This window comes from Amblyomma mixtum, chromosome 7 (genome assembly GCF_055824585.1).
Source record: "Amblyomma mixtum isolate Tamu chromosome 7, ASM5582458v1, whole genome shotgun sequence".
Taxonomy (NCBI): domain Eukaryota; kingdom Metazoa; phylum Arthropoda; class Arachnida; order Ixodida; family Ixodidae; genus Amblyomma; species Amblyomma mixtum.
This window is the reverse complement of record NC_143018.1, coordinates 30,340,967-30,368,107: the sequence shown is the minus strand read 5'-3', so window position 1 is coordinate 30,368,107 and position 27,141 is coordinate 30,340,967. Positions and strand designations below refer to the sequence as shown.

Genomic DNA, 27,141 nt, shown 5'->3' with positions numbered 1-27,141 from the left:
CTCTATACTAATACTTTGCTGTGCCCGGCAGCTCTCAAACACTTCGACTCTTCTTTCTCGAGCAGCTGTCCGCACTGTGCGAAGAAGTCTTCGGACATCTACCACATGGTGTGGGCCTGCCCCTCCAACCCTGCTATCCCCCCTCACCCCAACTCAACCCGGGAGGACTAGGAGGCGACCCTGCTCGGCTGCTCTGACCTGCAGGCCCAACGGGCCTGGTCCCGTTAGCCCGGGCGGCGGCCGATCCCACTGGGGTCCCGAACTAGGGACCTCCACCTAGTATTTGTAAGGGCTGGCCCCCTCTGGGTCAGCTCATGCATAACCTCCTGTAGTATACCTGTACATAAATGTTTTCCACCACCACCCCCTCTTCGACAGCTGCACCACTAGCGGCGCGAGCTGTTCGTATATGAAACTTTTCCCGGAGTTTCGAGACCAGAGAAAGCATTGAAGAACTACGGCAGACGTCAATGGTCGTCTGAATTCTCCGGTATTCCTGCGTGATTTGCCCGCACATTTAGCTTCTTCATTTACAATAGCTAGTTTGCGCTCCTCACAAATGTCTAGCATTAACTTCCAGGTACATTCTCTGCATCCATCAGCTCATAGATGTGAACATTATTCTGCCCCAGCAAAATTATATCGTAACCGCCTTCAAACTGTTTTATATCGTCGCTGAGACACTTCACTGCACCCTTGTTTCCTTGCCTGAATGCGGTATCGGTTCATATGGCAACAATCCCTAACAATGTCTTTTTACCGAAAATTATTCGTGATACGCAGACATGTGCTTTGCAAGGTGACATTAATCTCTGAAACTTCGTTCCTCAATGCATCACCATATACCTACCCCTTCTTCTCAGTTCCTTTTCTGCTGCTCCCTTCTCAGGAATAGCCAATGCTAAACGGAGGTCCTTTTATATCCCTGAGATGTGTCGCGCATAGAGCGCACACACATATTTCATCGTGCTTGAACTGCTGTCCTATTTCTTTGCACTCTGTTTCTACCCCTTGGTATGTTTATATGACTGATCCTTGTGTCACACTTCTTTTGTATAATTTTCTCCCTTGACCGCCGAGTGGCTACTTCTCTGTTTTCAGCATCTATTATTGCACTTTCTTTTTGGCTGCCAGCTAATCTTACCTCCAGAGTCCCCACGGAGTGCCTGAAAAAGCGCTACTGCAGAGCCCACCAGCCAATCTCTGGTCGCACCAGTAGACATTTCAAGTTTCTTTCTCTTCCCTTCCTTCCTTGCCCCAGAGGTGCCTCGTCGGTGACGGCTTGTTGATGTCTTGAAGGCTGGAGGTCTAGCAGACAATATTCCGCTTCTTTACACCGGAGTTACCCCGTCAGAGGGTCTAGCGGGCAATGCTAGGCAACATATGACTTGTAGGGGATATGCACCGAAGCTTTATGTACAAGAATTTACATATTTACGACAAGTTGAGCTGTGAGCACAACAACATGGAGCTGGCTGCCACTAGGGGAGGCCCCTACTCGTCATAGCCGAAGATGCGTTACATGTGACCGTAGCCCAGAACCCCTTTTCCCGGCTCCGGGACCCAGTTTTAAAGACTTGTGGGCCCGACCCACATTCTTCGGCAACCAATCATTTCAAACTCTTAATACGATTGGTTAGCCGCCATGTGGTCCGCCCTCCAATTTCCGTCAGGCACATAACCCTCTTTCAAATGTACATAGCGTAAAAACGACAACATTTTCACTTCAAAATCGTATAATCCGCGGATGGACCCACAAACGGATTGGCTCCCTGAGTTACGTGCCACGCCCCACACTTCCACTGTATTAGACAAACTCTCTTCCCTATGAAAAAAAAAAGCAAAACACATTTATTTATTTATTTATTTATTTATTTATTTATTTATTTATTTAAAATACCACTAAGGGCCTTCGCGCGAGGGTATTACATAGGGGGGGGGCAATACACGCATAAAAATATGGCACAGGTATATGAACAAAATACACGTAATAATGAATTAAAACTAGTAATGCACACAACACAACAAACAACGCAGAAAAAAATACTCAGTAAATGCACATAATACAACAAAAATACCAAATCTGTTAGTACATGGTTTGCTTTAACGATTGCTGAAACGATTGTAGGTTAACCTCAGTAGCTATGTGTGATGGCAAGTTATTCCAATCTATTCCAGTGCGAGGAATGAATGATTTCGCGTAGAGCGATGAACGGCATGTGATGCGTTTTATTTTGTTATCGTGGTCGCGGCGAGGAAAGACTGCAGGGGTGTGGCAAAAAGAAGTCGTCGTGGAGGGTGGGATGGTGATACAGTTTGTGAAGTAAGGTTAGGAGAGCGAAATGGCGTCGACATGATAGCGGTTCCAACTCGGCACGTTGTTTTAATGCTGTGACACTGGTGAAGCGTGAATAATCTGAAAAGATGAAGCGAACAGCACGGTTTTGCAGGGATTCAAGGTTGTTAATGATGTAAGCTTGTTGAGGGTCCCATATGGCAGAAGCATACTAAACTTTCGGGCGGATTAGCGTGATGTAAGCAAGTTTTTTTTAAGTGTGAAGGCGCTTGTTTGAGATTACGCCTAAGAAGGCCGAGTGCGCAATTTGCTGATGCTAAGACTGTGTTAATACGGTAATTCCAAGTTAGGTCAGACTGAAAGTGAACTCCTAGGTACTTGTAAGTTGTGTAAGTTCAACTCTATCGTTATTGAGGAAGTAGGCTGTAGCAATTCGCGTGGAACGGTTAGTAAAGGACATTAACTTTGTTTTAGATGCATTTAGAGACATTAGCCAGGAAGAACACCAAGCCGTTACAGCGTCAAGATCAGTTTGAATGGCGGTCGGTTTCATTAGTAATATTACGATATATTACACAATCATCCGCGAATAACCTAATTTGAGATGGTAAACACTTGGGTAGATCGTTAATAAAAATTTAAAAAAGTAGAGGGCCAAGTACACTTCCCTGGGGGACTCCAGATGTTACGGGGAGAGAAGACGAGTTAAAGCCGTTGAAAGAGGTGAATTGTTTTCCGTTATCGAGGAATTGTTTTATCCATGAAATAAAGTTGGAATGGAGATTTAAGTTTGTCAATTTGGTTAGGAGCCTGTGATGGGGAACGCTAGCAAAAGCTTTAGAATAGTCTAAAAATAATGCGTCAACCTGTAAGCCAGCGTCTACTGCGGAAAATATGTCGTTAGTAAATCCAGCGAGTTGTCTCACATGAATAACCCCTGCGAAAACCGTGCTGGTATTTGAAAATGATATCGTACTCCTCTAGATAATTAATTACTTGAGTATGAATTATGTTTGGTTTGGGTTATGGGGTTTAACGTCCCAAAGCGACTAAGGCTTTGAGAGACGCCGTAGTGGAGGGCTCCTGAAATTTCGACCACCTGGGGTTCTTTAACGTGCACTGACATTGCACAGTACACGGGCCTCGAATTTCTCCTCCAAAGAAATTCAGCCGCCGCGGCCGGGATCGAACCCGCGTCTTTCGGGCCAGCAGCCGAGCACCATAGCCACTGAGCCACCGCGGCGGGAGTATGAATTATGTGCTCCAGGAGTGTGCAGATGTTGCTGGTTAATGAGATAGGGCGATAGTTAAGTGGAACGGTGCGGTATCCGGATTTGAAAATGGGTATTACTTTCGCTGTACGCCAGTCGTCAGGAATTGTACCAGATGATAATGATTGTGAAAAAAGTGATGTCAATACTTGATAGAGGTTTAGAGAGGCATTCTTTAGTATTTTGTTATTAAATCCAAGGTGGTCAGAGCTAGTAGTAACTTTGAGGTTATTCAAAAGGGCAAGAATGCCTGATTCACTAATGATAATTTCTGGCATGGAAGTGACGGAAGATGGCTGTAACATGGGCGAGGAAGTGGTGTCTTCATGGGTGAACACTGAGACGAATGCGTCGTTAAGAAGCTGTGCACACTCAGTTTCAGTCACTGGATCACCGTCAGGATTAGTTAGTACAATTTCGGGGTGGGAACTCGGATTGATGACGCGCTAGAATCTATCAGTTATTGGTTAACATGGTGGACAGGTCGTGACTGAAGAAATGATGACGAGTTGTTTTAAGCAGTGACTGATATTCGTGATCGCAATGCCTGTACTTTGTCCATAAGGATGGAAGACCTGTTTTGACTGCTTGGCGGTACAAGCGTTTTTTTCTTATTATTAAGACGACGAAGGCGATTTGTGAACCATGGTGCATTTTTATGATATCTGATGGTGATGACTGGTACAAACTTGTCAACAAGATTAGTCAATGTGTCTTTAAGTGATTTCCAATTTGTTTCGACTGAGCGAGATGAAGAGTGAGCTACGAAGTCCTCCGAAAATGATTGGAGTGCAGAGTTAATCCCATCGAAATTAGCGCGGTTGTAGCAATGAATTCGCTTAGTGGATGTTTTCTTTCTACCGAATGGACGAGTGATGTACCCGGTGATGATGTCATAATCGGATAGGCCTTGTAAATGCCAGATATCGGAACAAACCTCAGGGTTATTTGTTAGGACGAGATCAATAATATTTGCCGTTGTGGCGGAGCGGCGGGTAGGAGCAGTCATAATTTGAACAAGCGAAAAATCTAAGCAGGTATGAAGGAACATGTGGGTTTCCTGGTCAGTGGGGTTAACCGAAAGATTAGGCCAATCAATGTTTGGGAAGTTAAAATAACCAAATACAAGGAAAATGGAGTTAGGAAAACGCACGTATAAGTCACTCAATAATCTATGAAATTCACCTGAAAATGTGGCAGTCATATCTGGCGGTCGGTAGTAGGCAGCAATAACAACATCAGCAATACCGATTTTGCACCGTATCCAAACACATTCAAGAAAAGTAGTGACAGTGATCAGGACAGCAGATATTTGATTCTTTGTAGCAATAAGGACGCCACCCCCTTTTCTATTTTTCCTATCACAACGAAAAAAGCAAAATTCGGATTCACTGAGAAGAATGTTAGCATCCGGAATAGAATCGTCCAACCAAGTTTCAGTCCATATCAGAAGTGAAGCGCACGTTGAATCGACGAGGAAAGAAAGGGCAACAGATTTTGAAAGTACACTTCCGATATTAGTGAAAAGGAAACTACTGTTATTCAGTGAATTAAGACGAGTGTTCAACGAGGATGATGAAGACGCTGGAAAAGATGAGGTGGCTGTTCGAACCGGTCAGTCGGTCGTGGAAAGACTAAACTGTAACCGCTCGGCCACTGGCGACATCCCACAGATACGTATCCTTATTGATATGCAATTTATCGAAAGCCAAGCACACGCGGTCACCATCTTTTTTAATCGTTTTCGAAAACTGCAGCAGCTGGCGGCGTTTGTTAAGGACAGCAAGCGAATAATCACGTCCGATGCTAAAATCTGTTTACTTTAGCTTGCGGCCGTTACTTAGAATGACTTCAATTTCTTTATCGTTGATGAACTTCGCTATAATTGGCCGTGCCTTCTCGGGTGAGAAACGGCCCACACGATGCGCCCTAGCAACAGAAGTAACAGTGCCGCCAAGCTTATCGCGGCAGAAGTCGTTGACAAGTTGGTCTGACGTCTCCCAACTTTCAGATGAGTCACTATCGGCGATACCATAAAACAGAACATTTGAACGTCGCGACCGGTTTTCTAGGTCATCAATTTTATTGACGATGTTAGATAACCCTCTTTCGTGATTTGTCGAAGTACTAACAGATGAAGCCAGTTCAAGCTTTGTTTCAAGTTCTTGAACACGTTTGGTTAGATTTTCAAGGTTTGTTTTCAGTGTCGCATGAATATTTAGCACTTTTGTTACTGCTTCAATAAGAGTGGCGTTGCTTGCTTCAAGTCGCAATACGGTTTCTGCCACGGTTTCTAATTTCTCTTCCTGCGCCTTTGTTATGGGCCCTGGGTTTACTTCTACGTCCCCACTGAGAAGCAACAAGCGCAAAACATAAACAATAGCAGAGCAAGCACGCTTGAAAGGCCTGCGCGGCCACGACACTGCCAAAAGGCAAACATCATTGCTTCGGTAACACCGAGTTTGAAGATAACTAACCTGTAGAAATACAGATGATGAGCGACGGGACATAGTGGCAGCGTCGCGGCCGGAAGCGTCGTCCAAATGTGCGCGCTTTTCAAGGGACGGAGTAGGTAGCATCGTCTCACTTTGCCTGACGAGCAAAGTGAACATGTCCAGAAACGGCGGCGGTCGAAGCAGCAGACTCGAAGATAGGTCGCAGCAGATTGGCGGTTCATCCAGGTCACGGAATTTACTCACGCACGGTTCTTTGTCCCGGGTATCAGCTAGCTGTACTGCGGGCAGCGACATCAGCTGTCCCAGGAGTGGCAGCAGCAAAACCTGTAGAAATACAGATGATGAGCGACGAGACATTGTGGCAGGGTCGTGGCCAGAATAGCAAAAAACAGAATAGCAAAACACTTCCACGGGTACGCCTTGCTCCCCAGGACCCGTGGCCATGACGGTTCTTGGAATTAGGGCAATTATCGGCCCCAACCCCAGCTGCGACCGTCGCGAAAAACAGCCGGGAGCGCCGAACCACGTTCCTATACGAGTGGGATCACCGCTGACTGCTGACCCAGCAGCCCCCCCCCCCCCCCCCCCCCGGAGTTCGACCGGTGTCATAACTCAACTGGCCGTCACTATAATAATTAAGCAAGTGGCGGTCTTCGCTCTGTCCGGAGGCGTTTCCTGCGCACGCCCGTTTCTCGAGAACCGCTGATGTTCCGGCTTTAGAGCTTTGGTGCTTTCACCGAACACCAGCCAGCCGCACTGTCCCCGACAACTCCCATTCACCCGAGCGCGCCCGACCCCGCTTTGTCTAGCAGTGTTCCCTTTTCAAAGGAACTGTCGAACCTTCGAACGAAGCGTTCGCAGCTAGGTTGAGCAGCATCTGGCATCCGTCAAGACGTTGCGAGTCGTCGGTGCTAACACTTTTATGGCCCTTCATACGTCTTCGCGACACGGCCCTGTCGCGAAACAAACTCCGCGACCCGTGTCTCTCCTCGTGTCTTTCCCCGGAAGGGGACAAAGGGAGGCTTGGGCGAGCCGGTCGCTCCCTCTCTGGCTGCCGCCCGCCTTGAGCGCAACCTGCTGCCTCACGCGGGGGGGGGGGGGGGGGGGGCTCCTGCAGTGACGGGACACATGAGAAAGAAAGACCGTCGCTCGTAATGATCTCCAAAAGCGTAAACATGACGATGGGTACCAGCCATCGTCACTATAACGTCTTCTTGGGAACGGCAGAGCCTCACTAATCCCTTACACGCCCCTCCCAAGATTCTAAAAGGGGACCCAATGGTACCTTTGAGAATTATCATTCACAGGGGATCAGTGTTCCCCATGGCGTTACTTTGCGGGCGATGTACTGCTACACGCGGACACTACACTCCAAACAGGCTTCATCATTAACACCAACAATCAAGCAGAAACCACACACTTCAAAAGTCAAAAGGGTTCATGCATGCTGTGCTCGTATCGCGGGTGTCCAGGTCCATTGGCTATGCTTACAGTCAGCGCCACAGATGCACGTACACGTTTCGCACATTCAAATACAGCGCCTTCACAGAATTCCAAGATGTCGCACTGCGACTAGTTACACCTGCATGCACACCCTCGCCCTGCTCGCGTATGAGCACACATCCACACAGACACTCGCAACTGCAGCACTCGTATGAGGTGCATAAGTGGCTGCGTGAGCCTCCTTAGTCGCACCGAGTGTCTGCGTGTGCATTCGAGTCATCACATGTTATCAATCAACACGATTAACACCTTATGGTCACTCGGCTCATTATGCTGGTGCCACACCAGGGCGAGAACTTAAGAGCTGGTGCCCTCCCAGATCAAAAATTAGGAGTCACTTTGGCGACTAAAGTGGTGCAAGGCGAAAGCCTGAGTACAGCATTCTGCCACGAATGTGGTTGTGAATGATTATTCAAGTGCTACCAGTGAATGACGCGTCCATTGGCTGTCTGCGTGTGTTACTGATGTGTGGTTAACATGTTAAGCTTCGCCTGTAAGAGTGGAACGCGACAGCGTCTTGCAACGCTGCCAGGGAGTCCACAGAACGCCATCGCCAATTCGGCTGTACGCCTTGCTGGACGGTAAATTTATTTTTTGAGGAAAGGAAATGTATCTCTCTCGCATATCTGGGTGGACACCTGCACCTCGCCGTAAGGGAAAGGGGGAAGATGGGAGTGAACGAAGACGCCGTATTGGCTAGACGCGCCTTTGTTCATTCCAAACTATTCAGCTGGCATTACGGAGTGGCTAGCGTGCTCGTATCGCACTCCGGAGACCCTGGTTCGATTCCCCAACTCGACCAATTTCGTTCTCGGTTTTATTGATTTATGCGGTCTAACTAGAAAGGTTAATTAGGCTATTTCATATTTATATCATTGTATTTCTATCCATCGTGTTCTGTCATTCACCTGTCAAATGTTGGAACTGTCTAGGATGTTCGACACAACGTATATGAAACGAGCAACGTCGAACTGAGTGGGCAAGTGCGTGGTGGTGGAGCGAACGAGGCTTCGTACTTATCTGTTTTTTCAGCAGCGTCTCCTTCCGCGGATGCTGTTGTCGCTGCGACGCGCGTCTTTCTTTTCTTTTCCTCTGTCTTCTCACCTCTTGATTCTCCTCTATCTTAATTAGGCTAATTTATTAATTCAGCAATTAACTAAACTCAGTCCCACTTAGTTGGAGCATCACTATACGATCCCTTTGATTGGTTGCATGGTTACTAGCCAAAGTACAATTGGCCCCATTTGAAATTCGCGCACTGTGACGTCACGAGCATTTCGACCAATTGAAAAGCGTGACATATTGTCACGTTGTAGTGACGGCAGTCCAGCGGTCAGGGAGACACCAACCAGTCTTGGAAACGAAGCTCTTTATTTGGGCTGACTTGCGCCCGCAAAATAACTGAATCACTCGGTGGCGGCGTAAGAAACAAGCGTGCTCGTCAATCGTCGATCTACGAATGTCCGCCGCTCGCGGCATCGCTCAATTTAAAGCCGGCAAGGAAACTTCCAGATAACAGGTCAAGATCATCTACGGTAATCTGGAAAAACCTAGATGCAGCCTTTCATGGCTGCGAACAATCGAGATTAGTCTGGTCGCTTCTCGCGCCACGAACAAAAGTGATAACAGCCCTTTCCTGCAGCCTTGAGCGTGAACGAACAAATACTACAATGATACGTGGCATTACCCCCCTTCCAAAGAAGCATCGTCTCGATGCTTTAAAATGAAATTAAACACGGAGAATGCTTCCAGAACTTAGTCCTTTAGCGTTCCTAATAAGGTGTAAGGGCAGCGGTAAAAGCTTCAAGTCTGGCCGTGTCGTCGTCGTCGTGGGTGTTGCCGTCGGTGTTGTCGTCGTATTTCTCGTCGTAGTAGTCGTCGTAGTAGTCGTCGTAGTAGTGGTCGTCGTCGTCGTAGGGATCGTCGTCGTCGTAGGGGTCGTCGTCGTCGTAGGGGTCGTCGTTGTCGTAGGCTTCGTCGTCGTCGTAGGGGGCATGTTTTTCTGTCTTCGTCGATGGAGGATCTTAGTTCTTGCACTCAGAAACAACCTCACCTCCAGAGGCTGCTTTATTCAGTTTAACCTTCGGGGGCTGGGGGAGCGTCCACGCACGGCGTAACCTCGGCTAGGAGATACAAAGCGCTGGGACGATGGCGACGAGGAACGTGATAGGCGGCTAGGCGATGAGTATTCTTCCCGACGTAAAAACTCCTCGATTTCGGCTGGTCGCTGGCCGGGTCGGGGTCGTGGAGCGTCGTAAGAGAACCCTCGGATGCCCATTCTCCTGTATGGGCAGTACCGGAGAATGTGACCGGCTTCTCCGCAGTGGAAGCATTGTGGGCGGCGCTGGTCCGGTGTTCTCCACTCGACGCATTTCCTCGGCCGTGTACGACGCTCGTAGGACGGGCGAGTTGGGGCGAGAGGGCGGCGCTCCAGCGCAGCTGGCTAAGGACGATAGGGGCTTGGGTCCCGTCGTTGAGGTACAGGACGGCGCACTGCTACGGCGTAAGTCATGGCTGGAGGCTCCAGAGGCTGCGTGGTAGACTGGAGTCAGGTCTTCCGGCGAATAACTCAAAGGGCTGGCGTCACGACTTGCAGGGGTTTTCCGGTACCTGGAAGGCTACCCAGCACCTCCACCAGATGTCACGTTGTAGTGACGGCAGTCCAGCGGTCAGGGAGACACCAACCAGTCTTGGAAACGAAGCTCTTTATTTGGGCTGACTTGCTCCCGCAAAATAACTGAATCACTCGGTGGCGGCGTAAGAAACAAGCGTGCTCGTCAATCGTCGATCTACGAATGTCCGCCGCTCGCGGCATCGCTCAATTTAAAGCCGGCAAGGAAACTTCCAGATAACAGGTCAAGATCATCTACGGTAATCTGGAAAAACCTAGATGCAGCCTTTCATGGCTGCGAACAATCGAGATTAGTCTGGTCGCTTCTCGCGCCACGAACAAAAGTGATAACAGCCCTTTCCTGCAGCCTTGAGCGTGAACGAACAAATACTACAATGATACGTGGCAATATTCTGTCGACAACTCCTGCTTACAACGATGAGGCATTAAAGGCTTCCGCCTTAAAGACTTTCTGCTCCTCGATAGGTCCAAATCCCTGGCCACGCGACACACTTGAGGGCACGCTCTCTCCGGCACGCCAGTACGAATCGCGTATTGCGTAAGACACATATAGCCCCTGCCCCGCCTAACCATAGCAGTGCGCCAGGCATCGCTACACTTGATTTGACGTCCTGCAGCACGGAACGCACTTTTCCACGCGCTGACTTTCAACGTGAAAGCCACGCACCTGCCTCCTGCTACTTTGCCTAGCTTCGAGCCATTTGCACCTTTCCTGCACGGGCAAACATTGAAATTGCCGTTCGCTGCTTGACCGGCGCTCTCAGGCTTCGTGGCATCGTCTAGTTCTGAGTCTTCATGAGATCGCTCGCAGTCATTTGACCCAAATTTGCCCTGTGCAAGACGCCACGCCTTTCCCTGTCCTCAAATGACCTGATCGGACACACACTGGGTGCATTCGACAACTGCGCGGCGCTCTGGCCTGTCGACCCACCAGGCCGACCTCCGCTCTCTGCCTCGAATTAAAGGCTCTTGCCATCAAGAACGCTGCGGGGCCCTTCATGTCCTATGCCCGGCACAGTGTGCCTTTGCGGCAACGTTAGATCTCCTCCTGACGCTAGCTCCAAGTCGGAGGTCACCATTTCATTTATAGACACTGCAGGAATTAGTTCGCTGTCGTGCTTGTTGTCGGACAACTTGGTCTCGACTCCCCCTGCACCATCAGAATCTGGCTGCTCCTTTTCGTTTCTAGCCGCCCGTGGTGGCGGAAAAGCTGTGATATTCTCGCGCCCTTCAGGAATCTCGTTTTCACATCCTGCGCTTTTTGCGGCGGAACGAAGAGGTGTTCGCGCATACCGCTGATTGGTTACGGCGTCTTGGCTGCTCTTTCCTTGACCTGTTCCTGACGAGCATAAGCTTTTGCTATTCAGCACAGGTGGCCTCTCCTCTCGGGACTCTGGGCAGTTCTCCCTGGCTAGTTCGCTGGCACTTTTAAACTTGTGCTTAGCCAGCTCCAGCTCTAGGTGCCGGCGCTTTGCTACTACCAATTTCAAATCCTGAGGTTTTACCTCGCAGAGCAGCGCCTTTCCACCATTCACTTTTGCAAGTTGCGCCCGAAGGTACGCTAAGAGCACCTTCGCTTATTCCAATTGGTACCTCCAATCGAGTGTGGGTCAGCATAGATAGCCCTCCATACCGCCTTCCGTACCCCTCGACTGTCCTACCGGCCCGAACACATGAACACGGATGTGAACAATGCGACCAAGAAAACTCGCAGTTTCGATGCGTCTATCCGGATTGCCGGCTCCTTGGGGTCGACGTCCGCCGCCGGTTTCACCGCACGCTGCGATGAGCTGTCGCACGCCGCTGGTTTTGTGCCCTTCGCCGTCACCTTGCTTTGACCCGCAGGCGAATTTCGCGTTTCCGCCTCGACGCACTGCTTTTCCAGACCGGATGCACTCTCGCGTCGCTGGACTACTGCTGTGGTTCTCTCTCCTGAAACTGTCCGCCTGCGATCAGCTGGCCTTCGCCGTCCAGTGTCCTCAACTGTCGCCGCTCTACTGGATCCGCTCTACTGGCAGTTGACTTCCGATGACTGAACCTGGCCTCTTCGACGTCTGTAGGTTCTCTCCGCCTACACCTGGTCCTCCCAAACCGCCGATGTGCGACTTGTTGATATTGTGTTCTACCAGAATTTCACGCGATGGCAGCCTAGATATATTTATCATGTTTATATGTAAATAGATATACCCTCAGTGTACCCGTCACCCTGTCCTTTCTGCTATCTCCTCACCTCTTTCTTTTCACTTCTACACACTACCTGCTATCTTTTATCTCCGCTGCCCCAGCTCAGGTTCTTCCAGCCGCGATATCAGATGCCATGGTAGCAAAAATTATTTTATCTTCCATATTCAATGCAAAATAAAACCACTACTACTACTTGTTGATGCCTGGACGTCTCTTTTCTTGCCTTCCCTTTTTCCTGTGCTTTCTTCTGATAGCAACAGGATCCTGTCGACTGCGCCAGTAAGTGTTTCAAGGTTCTTTGTCTTCCTTTCCTTCCTTGCACCAGAGGAGCCTCATCGGTGATGTCTTGTTGATGTCTTGAAAGCTGAAGGTCTAGCAGACATTATTCCGCTTCTCTGCACCGGAGGTGCCCCTTCAGAGATGGTCCAGGGGGCAGTGCCAGGCAACAGCAGATAACTTGCAGGGGATATGAACAGAAGCTTTATGTACAAAAGTTCACATATTTTCAACAAGTTGAGCAGTGAGCACAACATAGAACTGGCTAAACATGACGACCGGTGCCAGCCATCGTCACTAACGCCTTCTTGGGATCGGCACAGGCTCACTGGTCTCTTACACCACCGTTCCACTGAAATAGATGCCGTGTCGGCCAAACCCTCTGCGAATGCCAGTCCCACACATTTCGCTGTTTGTCTTCCACTTCGAAGCCTTTATCCAAGCTTGCCTTCCTTATCTCCCCATCAACAATCACCACATTCATGTCAACCTCTTCGTATTGTCTTAGTACCTCCGGTAATGCATTGTGCACACCATGATCTACACATGCTTTACGGTTGCCTTTCTATCGTGAACTCTGTGAGCTAATCTTTCCACCACTTATGCAGCGCCACTGTAAAGAACATCTTTCAGTCCCGCTGCTACAGTTGTCACAGCACCTACCACGTTCTGCGACTGTTTTGCCTTTCGTATCGCGTAGCACCGCCTTCTTTGTCCTCCCTGGGAAAGTCCAGAATGATAGTCGCCTGTTTTCCTTTTGCCTGCTCTATTATATATCCTGCACACGTCATGTTTGATACACCTGTGATAAGCACTTGAGTACTCTCTCTCTCTCCCTCCTAACTTCAGGTTTCTGCTTCCTCTTTTCACTAGGGGTGTTTTCCTCTGTCCACCTGTTGGCTGTTCCTGTGGCCCCCTGTCTGGAATTAGCCGCTTTCCCTTGCTCTCTATAATCTCTAGACTTTTTCGCTGCAACCTGTGAATAGCTGCCCCTGTCCAAGGCTGCTGTCCAAGACCTACTTTATGCCCGCTGCCCACACAAGTGCAGGCCCCATCCACGTTGCTAGCGCTGGAATGTCCGCCATAGAAGATTCTGAGGACGTTGTCCACCATTTTTTCTTCCATACCTGTGTCTAGTTTTACAGGTAGGGTAGATACACAAGACGCTGATGTGGAGCTTTCTTCGCAAACTGCTGAGGTGTGCACTTCATATACAAGATATGCGCATAAACTCCCAAGTAATAAGATCCCCGGATGAGCGGTCGGCCGAGAAAGCTCCCTGTAAGAAAAAAATCTCCCGAAGTGAAAAATTACCGTAACAATCAATTCTCCCACGACCCATTTGATAAAGAAAATGCCATTTTTATTCGACTCATGCTTGAGTCTGAAAATAGATGAAAGCATGAAGCATTTTTCAGTACCAGATCGTAGCAGCGTCAGCACTATCCATTCTGAAAATAAATACCGCAGCCTGTAAACGAACGCCGGAACAAGTATAAAGTATTTAGCGCTCTGCTTACCGTTACACCACAGCTGCTATCTCGTACTCTTACCTTGCAAACGCTGGTGCTAGCGCGTAGCTGCTTCTAAATGCACTGAATGGCGGCTGTCTAGTGGCTCACCATTAGAAAGGCTCACTGACACTTTTTTCTTTTCGTGCTTAAAAGGTTGGAACCTGGACCCTTCACCTGACTTGTCCCACCCCGGACCCAGTGTCGGTCAACATCCGGGTCGAGTCCGAACCCAGAAAGAAAGACGACGAGCCGTTGCGAATCTCCAGCGAGATCGGGCACTTACTCGTGAAGAAGCCCGAGCAGGTGGTCATCTTTGCCAAGGTCACCAAGGGGAACATGGTGGTTCTGAACGCCGTGGTCACCGCCACAGTTTACTGCCCCAGGGACTATCCTGACGGTGTAAAGATCCGCCTTTATGACGACGGAGATGGTAAGTGCTATTGCTAGGTATGGTAATAAACATTCGACCCTCTTCCGCAGTGTAACACTAACAATGGCTAAAAACCTGGACCTGCCTCATTAAACAAGGGCTGCGCTCGGACCTTGTCCTGCGTCTTTTCGTCTCCTCTGTCGGTGGTGAGCCACACAAGAAAGTAGAACGGATTGCAAAACACCTGAAACTACCCTATAACAAGACAAGCAGCGGCATATCATGCCACCGAAAGATTAAAATGCGCGATAAAGAGAGAATACGGGACTCTCGAGTTTCTTCTTTTGATGTCCAAGGTTTCTGTAATTATCTAATAATGATAACCAAACTCGCTGAGTGCTCTAATTCCTAAATAACACACTGTTACGTCTGTTCCGTGGATGTTTCCTGTGTTCGCATCTTCCTGGCATTGTTCCTGCTTATTTGCATCTTTCTCTGTCTCTCTCTTTCTTCCTTCCGTCGTTCCTTCCTTCCTCCTGCGTTTCTTCCTTCCTTGCTTCCTACCTTGTTTCTTTCTTTCTCTTTTATCTGTCTGTATTCTTTCCTTGCTTATTTCTGTCACCATGTGCCTTTCCTCAACTGTTTCGTAGGGGCCGACGTCCACGAAAATGACGGCATCTACAGCGAATATTTCACCAAGTACGTAGGCGAGGGACGATACACCGTCGTGGCGGAGGTCTCTAACCAGAAAGCTACACACCTGGCCTACCCTATGCGTAGCTCGGGCACTTTCCTCACCAGGCATTTCCTTGATGCGGCGACGGGTGAGTTTCCACGTACTCGGTACATTTACACGCTGAGACACTCGCATAATCTCCACACGTACTAATGAGTCAACTTGAGACCTGGGTGTAATCACGCGGGCTGCCCCCCAGGCCGTGGAGAAGTACCGTCATCCGACCACAATGCAACTCCGCGCGAACGCCGATGTTGCTGACGCTCCAATGCAGAGGATCAGTGGAAATTAAGACTCAAAAAGGCGCAATGTAAGGTTGCTTTTCTTACAAATATACTGAATCCTTATTCCCGCGTCTACGACTGGCTTGTAACATTAATGATTGGTTTATGGGGTTTAACGTCCCAAAGCGACTAAGGCTATGAGAGACGCCGTAGTGGAGGGCTCCGGAAATTTCGACCACCTGGGGTTCTTTAACGTGCACTGACATCGCACAGTACATGGGCCTCGAATTTCTCCTCCAAAGAAATTCAGCCGCCGCGGCCGGGATCAAACCCGCGTCTTTCGGGCCAGCAGCCGAGCACCATAGCCACTGAGCCACCGCGGCGGCTCGCTTGTAACATTAATAGCAGGGGCGTGTCACTGCATGAGCTAATGGTGAATGGCGAGAACAATCTGAGTAGAAAAGATTTGGAATTCGTTCGCCACGTTATCATGCCATGCGTTCATTATTAGGCTTCAAGAATGACGGGGGTGTCCAGCGGCGACCGGTGCCGAAGCTTGTTTCACTTCGTCTACTTTCTAAATGAATTCGGTAAACAGCAATCAGTTCCCTGACAGCCTGTCTGTCGCACATAATTCGCCGGTCACACTTCGCCTACGCAATAATTGTGTGCGCCCGAGTGCGTGCCTGTAGGTGTTGCACCTGTAGCGAAGAAACACTCGTAGAGGAAGCTGCGCTAGTTCATACCGCGGCTACTGCAATTTCGCCGACTGCCAGGTGGTCGTGTAACTAATGCCGCTGCGGATATTCAGGCGAAAGCCTTTAATGCCTCATCGTTGTCAGAGAAGGTTGCCAACAGGGACCGTATTACGGAACTGTCACAAATTCTGTCAGAACTTATTGACAGTGACGTCAAAATGACGAAACAATCAGACGTCGACGCTTGACGCAACAAGGAATCAGCCAATTACAGCAGAGTGGCGCCCCGGGAGCATTTCTTTGCACGACGAGGGACCGTCTGCTAAATTGTTTTAAGACTAAAGAAATGCACAACGATAAAAGTAATCAATGTTTTTTTTTTGGCGAAACATTATATTTAAAGTTGGAAAATATTAAGCAAAACAAGAAGCGCACGAAGTTGGGCTAATAAATTTGCTGGCGGGTAACTTTCGCTGCCGCGGGGGTGCGCTGACGGCGGAAAAACGTCAACAAGCCGCTTTGCATGAAAAGAGCTGTTCCACGCCTTGATGCTATTTTCTTACGCAGCGTCTAAAATCAAGGTACTGTGCGGTTGACCTAAGTGCGGAAAAATCGACGAAGCCAACTTGTTAAGGTCTGTTTTTTCGGCTCTTCTGATCGATGACAAAAGTGTCCAACCGTGTAGCGTTACAGTATGTGATGCGTGGTTGTCTCTTTTTCCTCGATCGGGAAACAGAATACGACCACGAAGTGCCGTTTGCAGAGAAAAATGAAGTTCTTACCATCATAAGCAAGTTTTGCTTGTATGTAGCTGTGGCACAGAGGTGACGTCGGCTGTGCGATGACGACGTGTGCCTCGTTACCAACCGCAGCTTGCATGAAAGCCTCCGGTCACAAATAACCACAGTGCACACAGCAGCTGGCGCTGCACCGACAGTGCACTCACACGCACACCCCCCAGTTCATCGCCGAGTTCGTCGCACAGCCATTGCACAGTCTGCTTCTCCAGTCGACGAAAAAGGCGTCGAAACAGCGCGTCCGGCAAGTCAAACACGTCTTCGTGCGCCCTACTTCGACGTTGCTCGCGTCGCCGCAGCCACCTCAGTGTTCTAGACCGGTACACCGCCGCTGCCGCCGCCATTTTCTGTCAAAAACGCAACGGTCAAATAGACCGCCTCGAAGCGATCACAAAACACGTCAATTTGCGCCTGCATAATTAGGTGTGCAACGTCATCACTACTGTCATATCCTTGAAGTAAGCGACAGCCATCCATGACGCAAAAAAGCAACATGGCCGCCAACCACGGTCGACCAATATGAGCGCGGACACGGCGGGGCTAATTGACGCGTTTTTGAAACGTTTTTGATTTGACACTTCCGTAATATGGCCCCAGAGGTGTCACGCTTTTGAGGGGTGTCCACCGAGATATGTGGGACAGTTACTGCGCAATTTCCTTCCCTGAAACACAATTTTCATTTTCGTCATTACGGCCCCTCTTTCTCTTTCTTCTTTCAATCCCTCTTCCTCCCTTCCTGTGCTGTGCAGTTCAGTTGTCCACCGAGATGAAAGAGAATTACTGCGCCATTTTCTTTCCTCAAAAAGCGTTGCGTTCAATGGGCAAAGCAACAATGCGGCGAGATAGCCGGATATGACCACATTTTATGGAGCTGCAAAAAGGCGCCGCCACCGGTGGACCTACTACCAGTCCCTTCTCTAGAGCGGTGGGAGGCTATACTGGCCAGCTCAGACCCGTTGACGCAAGTCCGGGCCACTGAGTGGGCTCACAAGGTCGCCAAGAGCCATGGGCTCGAAGCCACCTAGTATAATGCCCACTAGGGCTCAGTGCTGACAATAAACGTTTTCCAATCCAAAAAAAAATCGCGCTGAATGGGTGGTGGGGTTCCGTGGACCTCCTGGCAGCGCTACAACACGCTGTCGCGTTCCACTCCTTTAGGGGAAGCTTTGTGCGGAATACGCTTTCCCCTTTACCCGCCTTAGACAGTCAAAATGTCCCCTGAATTTTTATTGCGAAAGCAATACTGCTCCCAAGAACGGCCTTTCGCGTAGCGGCGGCCACTTGCGACGTTTGACCTTTAGAAGGACCCCTGACATCATGCATAGTGACGTCACAGCGTGACGTCATCCCAGGAGCGAGAGACTGGCTACCAACTCGGCTCGTCGGGTAACAGCGGCCGCTTGCCGCGGCGCGCAGCGCTCTTCCCACTAGAGGCGCTCTATATACAGCATAAAACACTTGCTCTCGCAACCTACCAGGTTTAACCAAAAATAAGCCCCCGCCACTTTTTTAGAGCGCAGCTCTTTGGCGCCCGTCTCTGCGTTTCGGGGCGTCGCCGTCGCGTTGTCCATAGTAACCAGCAGTGGACACACTCCAAGCTGCGAAACCAATAGAGCGGGAGCCTGCAAAGCACTGTGTAAAACTGTTAAATTGGTTTTAATCATGAAATGCTTTTAGCGCCCGTTGTCGCCAGTGTGGTGACATCACGCCGAGACCGAGAGCCAACATCCGGGCACTGAATTCCACTCATCCGGGCACTGAAACGAGAGCATCCGGGCACCGTACGAGATTTAACGAGACTCTCTAAGCCCTCCTACAGGACCGGCCACAAACGCCGGTAGCTTCGCGCCAAACGGGTGGTGGCCTTCCTCCCTTCCTGTACGGTGGGGTTCGGGTGTCCACCAGATGACGAGAATTGCTGCGCCATTTCCTTGCCTATACAGCATATCATCTGGGTGCCAGCTCACGCAGGCGTAGCAGGAAACGAAAGGGCGGACAGCCTGGCTCGAGGGCTCACTTACCGAGCAGGCTTATCGGACGCCCCGGAGTTACGGCTACTCACGTGCGAGGGAGGCTACGCAGAGACCCTACAACTTTATAGGGGAACTAGATTGAGGTATCCACCACCACACAGAGCACTGACTAGGGAAGAGGCTGTAGGATGGCGTAGGCTACAGACGAACACTTTTCCTAACCTGTACATATACAGCAAAATGTCACCAACGCAATTCAGATCAGACTGTCCCTGGTGCGGCGGTACACCTACACTCTATCACATTACCTGGGAGTGCGAAAGAAACATAGCATTCCACAATTATCAAACACCGAGTGAGGAGCAATGGGAGAGCTGTCTCTCCAGCAGCCAGCTCGAGGTCCAGAGGGCCTTGGTACAGCACGCTGTTGAAGCGGCACGACTCAGTGGAGCCCTGGACTGAGGGCCCACCCTTGCTCGAAGACTCAAGTCGCCAGCGCCCAAGCAGGACGACCAAGAAGTCTTCATCTCCGCGAATCTCTTGAAAGAGCAATAAAAGTTTTCTCTCTCTCTCTCTCTCCTCAAAAAGCGTCGCGTTCAAAGTGCAAGGCATCGCGCCGAACGGGTGGTGGCGTTCCGTGGACTGCGTGGCAGCGCTACAACACGCTGTCGCGTTCCACTCCTAAAGGCGAAGCTTAAGCGTCATTAATTATCAGTTAATTATTATTTAGTAATCACTAATTAGTCACTAATTAGTGATTTGTCCTTACTTCGTCATCAATTATGTGTGACGTGCACTGACATCCTGTGCTGCGCGATGTCAGTGCACGTTAAAGAACCCGAGGTGGTCGAAATTTCCGAAGCCCTTCACTATGGTGTCCCTCAGCCTGAGTTGCTTCGGAACGTTAAACCCCAATAAACAAAGCTTTCGCCTCTACGCACTTTAGACAGTTTCGAACGCGCTGCTTATACATTCTTGTCAGGCCTGCGTCTCTTCGTGTCAGCGTACGCTTCTGCATCGTCCTGCATTTCATGCTTACTCAACACCACCTATGGTGTTGGCTTACTCTACTCTCGGTTACGGGAGAGGCAGAGATTTTTTCAGGTAAGGAAATTCGTATTATCTGTCTCACACAGCAGAGAAACCAATGGAGCGGGAGCTTGGAAAGCAGAAGGTAAATTTGGTAAATTGTTTTTTGAGGAAGGGAAATGCGCAGTATCTGTCTCACACATCTCGGTGCACACCTGAACCAGTCGGCAGTACATGCATCGACTATGGAGGCGGCCTGCTGAAGGCGGTCCTCCATCTCCCCAAGGCAACCCTCGGTGGGTGGCCGCGTTTGAGCGCGGAGCGATCGGAAGCGTGGTGCATCGGCTCCGTCGATTTCTCGGCTGGAACCGCGGCAACCTGATGTAACGCCTATCAAACTTGTGCGACTGCAACCGTGAAGTCAGCAGGATCCTGGAGAACCCGATCACACCCAGGTACGCCGAATTTTCGGCCATTTCGACCAACCCTCCGCATCACCACGTAGCGGTCGAGCTAAGCCTAACGGCTCCGGCTCCTCCGCCGCTGGCTGCGGAGACGCCTGCCGGCCAACCTCTCAACATGGCTCTGCCTGAACAACGCGGATACGACCCCACGACTCTGTCGTGGTCATCTGTCCCTGTAAGCCAGCCAGAGGACGGCCCATCCACCATTTCGGCGCAGCAAGCTGCCCTTTTCCAAGTCGTTGAGAGCCGGCGCCGCCGCCGGCAGAACGCACGAGGAGCGGCAATGCCCAAGACTCCTCCCAACAATTCAACAACGAGAGACGCTCGCGCTCCGTCTTCTACACCTCCACAGAAGACTTCTTCACCAGTCTCGAAGTGGACTCCCAAGCCAACGGTCAGGATGAACCCTGACGACTACGTGGTCGTGCTGCGGCCACGCAGTACGGTCTCCCTCAAGACGGCCTTCCAGCAAGGTGAGCTCGGCGCTGCCATTTCGCAACTCATCGGTAGGCAGCACATGAACACCATCACCATTTAACCAAATTGGGAACAAAACATCATCGCCTGTGGCACGCAGAACCCAGAAGTGGTTAAAAAGCTGCTTACGGACATTCAACTCAACACCAGCAGAGGATCGCTCGCATTTCACGGCCACCTCAAGCTCACCGGTGATGTGTGTCGCGGTGTGATATCTATTTGGTTGGTTGGTTTATGGGGTTTAACGTCCCAAAGCGACTAAGGCTATGAGAGACGCCGTAGTGGAGGGCTCCGGAAATTTCGACCACCTGGGGTCCTTTAACATGCACTGACATCGCACAGTACACGGGCCTCGAATTTCTCCTCCAAAGAAATTCAACCGCCGCGGCCGGGATCGAACCCGCGTCTTTCGGGACAGCAGCCGAGCACCATAGCCACTGAGCCACCGCGGCGGCTGGCATCTATTTACAACTTAGAAACCAGTGAGTCACTAAAACATAATGTGCAGTGGCGCGGTGGTGAACTAGTGCATGTGCGCAGGCTGGGACAATCAAACGTAGCTGTGCTGACTTTCGAGGGCCGCACCGTTCCGCGTTACGTCCACTCTAACGCAGAACTGACTCCCGTCAAGGAGTACAAAAAAACAGTGCCAGCGTGCTACCGTTGCGGCACACTGGGGCACCGGGTGGACAACTGTCCCACCCCGGTCAAGGAAAGATGCGGCCTTTGTGGCCAAAACGTGGGGCTTGGTACTGAGGGGATGGCCCCCCACGTCTGCAATCCTATGTGCTTAATCTGCGGGGGCCCGCACCTCACCAGCTCCCGCGAATGCACCGCCAAATTCATCAAGTTGCCGCAGCCAAGGCCCAGGATGCCATCCAAGGGAGCCAATGCCGGCGCTACACGGGGAGGGCGGCAGCAAAACAACCAGAAGACGCCATGGCGTGGCGTGATGCCTCCCCCTGGCAAGACAGCAACAGTAACGCCACCGCCCGGAGCAGCGGAGTTCCCAGCTCTCAGCGCTTCATCTGGCGGCGCCGCTTGCAACCAACCCAAGGTAGGCAGCTGGGCGAGGGTCGCCTCCTCTCCTTCCCCTCCTCCCCCACCAGCACCGCCGAGACGCAGGAACTCAAGCGCCAGCTCGCCCTCTTGCGAGCCTAAAACGAAAAAAATGGCTTGGCTTAGCTTATGGTTAAGCCTAGGATGCGAAGCATAGTCGGCATCGCTGAGACATTCTTTAGTCTGCAGTAAAACCATTTCTTCTGCGCGCTGCTCCTTTCCTTTCTCACGTTGCTTCTTCCGGTAAGCACGCTCCTTTACAAGGCGCTGTTCCCGCTGTTGAGGAGTTTCTACAGCACGCATTTTCCGTTTGGTAGCATTTCGCCGCTCGAACCGAATAGAAGTACTCGAAGCTTCATCCTTCACCTCGTCATCGGTTGTCGAACGCTGCCGTCTAGCTGCATACTGTGCACGTCGCTTGGCAAGCCGTACTTCTCGTTCTTCTCCCGTTCCCGTGGCTCTTTGCAACTTGCGCTTTGCGGTCTGACGAGCCGCCCTCTCCCTGGCCGACATCTCGCTGCTCAATTGACTCAACGAGTGCGTCGCCTTTTGCGTGACGTCACTATCTCCTAGCGGTAGGAGCGGGAGTTAGGCCGCCGGCGGAGGCTGCGCGTCCGCAACCGAGGAAGAGCTCGGTTGTGCGAGTAATATGCTTCGCATAAAACTAGGCAGCGAGCTTAACCAAAGCCTCCTAGAATACTTTGGCTTAACTCACTCAAATTCCAATTCCATACTCCGCCCGCGTCGAGCGACGAGGCAGAAAACATAACAGACAGGGAGATCCCTCCTCCTGTGGAGAGTCGCGCCGCGGCCCTGGAGACCCGGGTGACCGCAATTGAAACACAATTGGCTGACCTCCCCAAAATTATCCATGATACCATCGCGCGTCAGGTGGAGAGTGTCATCGCACACGTGACACAAGCCGTAACGCACATTATCCAAAAATGGATAAAAGACAATCCGCAAGTCCTTAAACGCGTAGGACCCATCAGGGACGCTAACCGCCCCTCAAAATTCAATAGAGCTATTCCCGATGAGTTTGACTTTTCGGAAGACTCCTGCACGTCTGCGCCGGGCACTAGCCGACTGGGGAGTCTTAGCAACGTGACCCCACCCTCCGCCTCCGACCATGGCCCCCAACCCTAAGTCGCGAGCAAGAATAACTCAGCCGCTTACACTAACGCAATGGAACTGCCGGGGTCTCAAGAACCACAAGAAGCGGACTCATCTCCGCCTCTATCTTGAGAACCTTGACTTCCTCGTCGCCGTGGTTGCCCTTCAGGAACCCGGCGCCGGTGCCACTCACAAACTGCACTACTTTTTAACACAACCCGCAGACATGTATACTTGTTCACAAGCGATACACTGCGCAGGAGGTCACACTTCCCACAACACCGTCTTTCCCATACACGATGGTTTCAGTGCTGCCCCTAAAGCGGTCTGACCCACCTGTACACATTCAAATATTTACTGTCCACCGAAACTTAAGAACGTCGCGTTCAATGAAATTTTCACTCAAGCTATGCAGGTGGCGGGTAGGGATCCCCTCCTAATCGTCGGCGATTTCAACGCCCCGAGCAGGCTATGGGGATACCCCCGGGAGGACAGGCGTGGGAGGAAGCTTGCGTAACTTCTTTCCACGCTTGGACTCACCCTGCACACTGACGCCGCCAACCCAACACGTGTCGGCAATTTCATTCAACGAGATACTTGCCCGGACCTCACATTTACACGCAACATACGCTATGCCGACTGGCTGAATACAGAGGACACTCGAGGTAGTGATCACTGTATAATCAACACAACCATTTACATGCGTCCCCTGAAACGCCCACTAAAACAAGCTCGTATCCCTGACTGGACGACTTTCCGCACCTCTCTACCTATCGTAGACCCCCTCCAGTCGGGATACGACGCCTGGTCCAGATCGCTCACGTCTACACTCACACAACACGAAAAGCAGATACAGCTCACAGAAACACAAACAGACGTGGACAACCACTTTCTCCACCTTTGGGAGGCCCGTCGCAGCCTCACGAAGCGATGGAAGAAACAGAAACATAACAGACGCCTAAAGAACCGCATCCTCGAACTCACACAACAGGCAGCGGAATATGCTACTCAGCTAGCCGACACTAACTGGGTGGACCGGTGCAACGCGGCTGCTCGCCAGATGTCTGGCCGCAACACATCCGCGCTGTCACCGATCCAATACAAACACGCGTGGAAACCCAACGCCAATTACATAGGGCCTTGTACAACTTTACAAGAACGGCAATACAGCTAGCGCACGCGCTCAGGGATCGCTACCTGTGCACCACTAAGGACCCCCGGCAGGCGGAGTACTCGTGTGCAGGCGAAGAGAACACGGAGCTGGACAAGCCTTTCCAACTCCACGACCTCCGGGCAGCCTTAAGCAAAATGAAGCGGGGCACTGCACCCGGGCGCGACAAGGTTACGGTCAAGCTCATGGCCAATTTTCCCGACGCAGCCTACGCTGCGCTCCTGAAATACATCAGTAGCATTTGGGACGGAGAGACTCCTCTCCCTCTCGATTGGAAATCGGCTCTCGTGACCTTTATTCCGAAGGCCGGCAAACCTATTGATGTGGAGAACCTTCGCCCCATCTCCCTCACGTCTTGTGTCGGCAAGCTGATGGAGACGATGGTGCGCGACAGACTCTCCGATTTTCTCGAAACACAGCACACTTTCGCGTACACCATGTTCGGTTTTCGACCTCACAAGTCTGCACAGGATATACTTCTGCAGCTTCACCGCGACATCTTAGATCCTGTCGAATGTCCCCACAGCGACAAGGTGGTCCTGGCCTTGCCCAGATAACCACTTATGTCCTTTGAACATCCTAAGAATGCCTAGTGCTGGATATTAAGGCGAAAGCCTTTAATGTCTCATCGTTGTAAGCAGCAGTTGTCGACAGAAATGTCACGCTTTTCAGTTGGTCGAAACTGTCGTGACGTCACAGTGCGCGAATTTCAAACGGGGCCAATTGTACTTTGGCTAGTAACCAGGCAACCGATTGAAGGGATCGTATAGTGATGCTCCAAGTAAGTGGGACTGAGCTTAGTTAATTGCTTAATTACTCAATTAGCCTAATTAACATTTCTAGTCAGGCCATATAAATAAATCAAACCGAGTAAGAAATTGGTCGAGCTCGGGGATCGAACCCCGGTATTCGGAGTGTGAGACGAGCATGCTATCCACTCCGCCATGCCAGCTCGATGGTTTGGGAACAAAGGTGCGTCTAGTGAATACGGTGTCTTCGCTCACTCCCATCCTCCTCCCTTCCCTTCCGGCGAGGTTTATGGCAACACCACCTAGACGAACTTCGTCTAGGTGGTGTTGTTTATGACGTCCACCGAGATATGAGAGACAGATACATTTCCTTTCCTCAAAAACCAATTTACCGACGAGCTAGGCATAGAATCGAATGGGTGATGGCGTTCTATGGACTCCTGGAAACGTTGCAAGACGCTGTCGCGTTCCACTCTTAGAGGCGAAGCTTAACATCTTAACCACACATCAGTGACCACACTTTAGGTCAAAAAAGTGCCCCCCTGAATTTTGACGGGTGTCCACCGAGATATGTGAGACAGTTACTGCGTAATTTTCTTTCCTTAAATACAATTTTCATTTTCTTCATTACCGGCCATGTTTGTCTCTCTTCTTCCACTCCCACTTCCTCCCTTCTTCTATGGTGCGGTTCAGGTGTCCACCGAGATGACAGAGAATTACTGCGCCATTTCCTTTCCTCAAAAAGCGTTGCGTTCAAGGGGCAAGGCATCGCGCCGAACGGGTGGTGGCGTTCCGCGGACTGCCTGGGCAACGCTACAACACGCTGTCGCGTTCCACTCCTAAAGGCGAAGCTTAAGCGTCATTAATTAGCAGTTAATAAGTATTCAGGCACAAATCAGTAATTAACCATTAATTAGTGATTTGCCGTCCCTTAGTAATTAGTACTCAATTACATGTGACACCACCAGTGCCACAGAAGCAGTCAAAGTGGTGTGGAAAACGCTTTCGCCTCGCACTTTAGACAGCCAAAGTGCCCCCTGAATTTTTTGTGTACTACTTATAGAGATCCCAATTGGTGCACGAAATGCACTGGAGATGTACCATAGATCATCAGAAATGCATCGGTACCTCTAGCATCCCTTAGCGAAAAAGAGGATGTGCTAAAAATGCATTTCAAACGTATTGTATTAATTTCATATTTATTTCGCATTTTTTTGTCCCTATGCTTAAACTACAATACGAATGCTTTCTAAGTACACTAGGAATAATATTTTAAACGTTCTTAAAAATACGTGAAAAGTACATTTTTGCCCGCTTAGCATATTTATAGTGTATTAAATATATAATAAAAATATACATTAGAAATATACTAAAAATATACATTTAATACATTGAAAATGTGTTTACTCGGGCTTAAAAAAAGTCTACTGGGCGGCTCCATGGAATGACACGAGTCAATTCTTCAACTGCAGAACAAATCGTACACAGGTATTCAACATTAATCAACAGGAGTCTGATATTATAAGGTGACGTGATTGAATGGGAACGGCAGATACCTACACACAGCATACCAAGACGACAGGGACACAGCAAACAAATACTACGACAATATATACCAAGCGAAAGCGACGCACTATTTTGCACGGTGAGGCCTTTTTTTGCACAAATACTGTGGGCTGCCAAATTATCGCAGAAGTACCCTACTGGTCGCGTTCGAATCTGGGGTTAATTGAGAACAGAATTGCTAGTTGAAACTTGCGTCAGGCACAGGTCAGGAGTCGAACTGTCAACCAACAGATACATGGGCGTGTAAGGGAGCCGGTCTGCCCTACCAGACGGGGTCCTTTCCGCTGGCTTATTCGGACCCAGAAGTACCCAAGGCGCTTTTGCTGGTATAATGCTATCACGTTCTCACACGGAAAAGTTCGTTTGACATTGAGTGGTATGACATTCGAGAATAGGAATGACATTCGGACTCGACGGACTGCCGCGGTGCTGCACGACACTTTCGAAACGCATTCGAAAGCCTCAGCTCGTTTTCAGTGTACAGCGACGACGACGACGGCGGTCACACTAGTCCGACAACGACAGTATATATCACGCTGAACAACAGCATGTAATTATAGTGAAATATCTAGTTTACTATAAT

At 50.2% G+C, this 27,141-nt stretch overlaps 1 protein-coding gene across 1 annotated transcript in view; it reads left to right on the top strand.

The window, feature by feature from the left end:
• LOC149335524 (calcium-activated chloride channel regulator 3A-1-like) overlaps nucleotides 1-27,141 on the top strand; it is a 187,185-nt gene that overhangs the window by 106,091 nt on the left and 53,953 nt on the right. Inside the window, exons 10-11 of the mRNA XM_089553954.1 lie at nucleotides 14,286-14,562; nucleotides 15,153-15,326. Coding sequence (XP_089410080.1) covers nucleotides 14,286-14,562; nucleotides 15,153-15,326 — 451 coding nt within the window. The remainder of the gene's footprint in view (nucleotides 1-14,285; nucleotides 14,563-15,152; nucleotides 15,327-27,141) is intronic.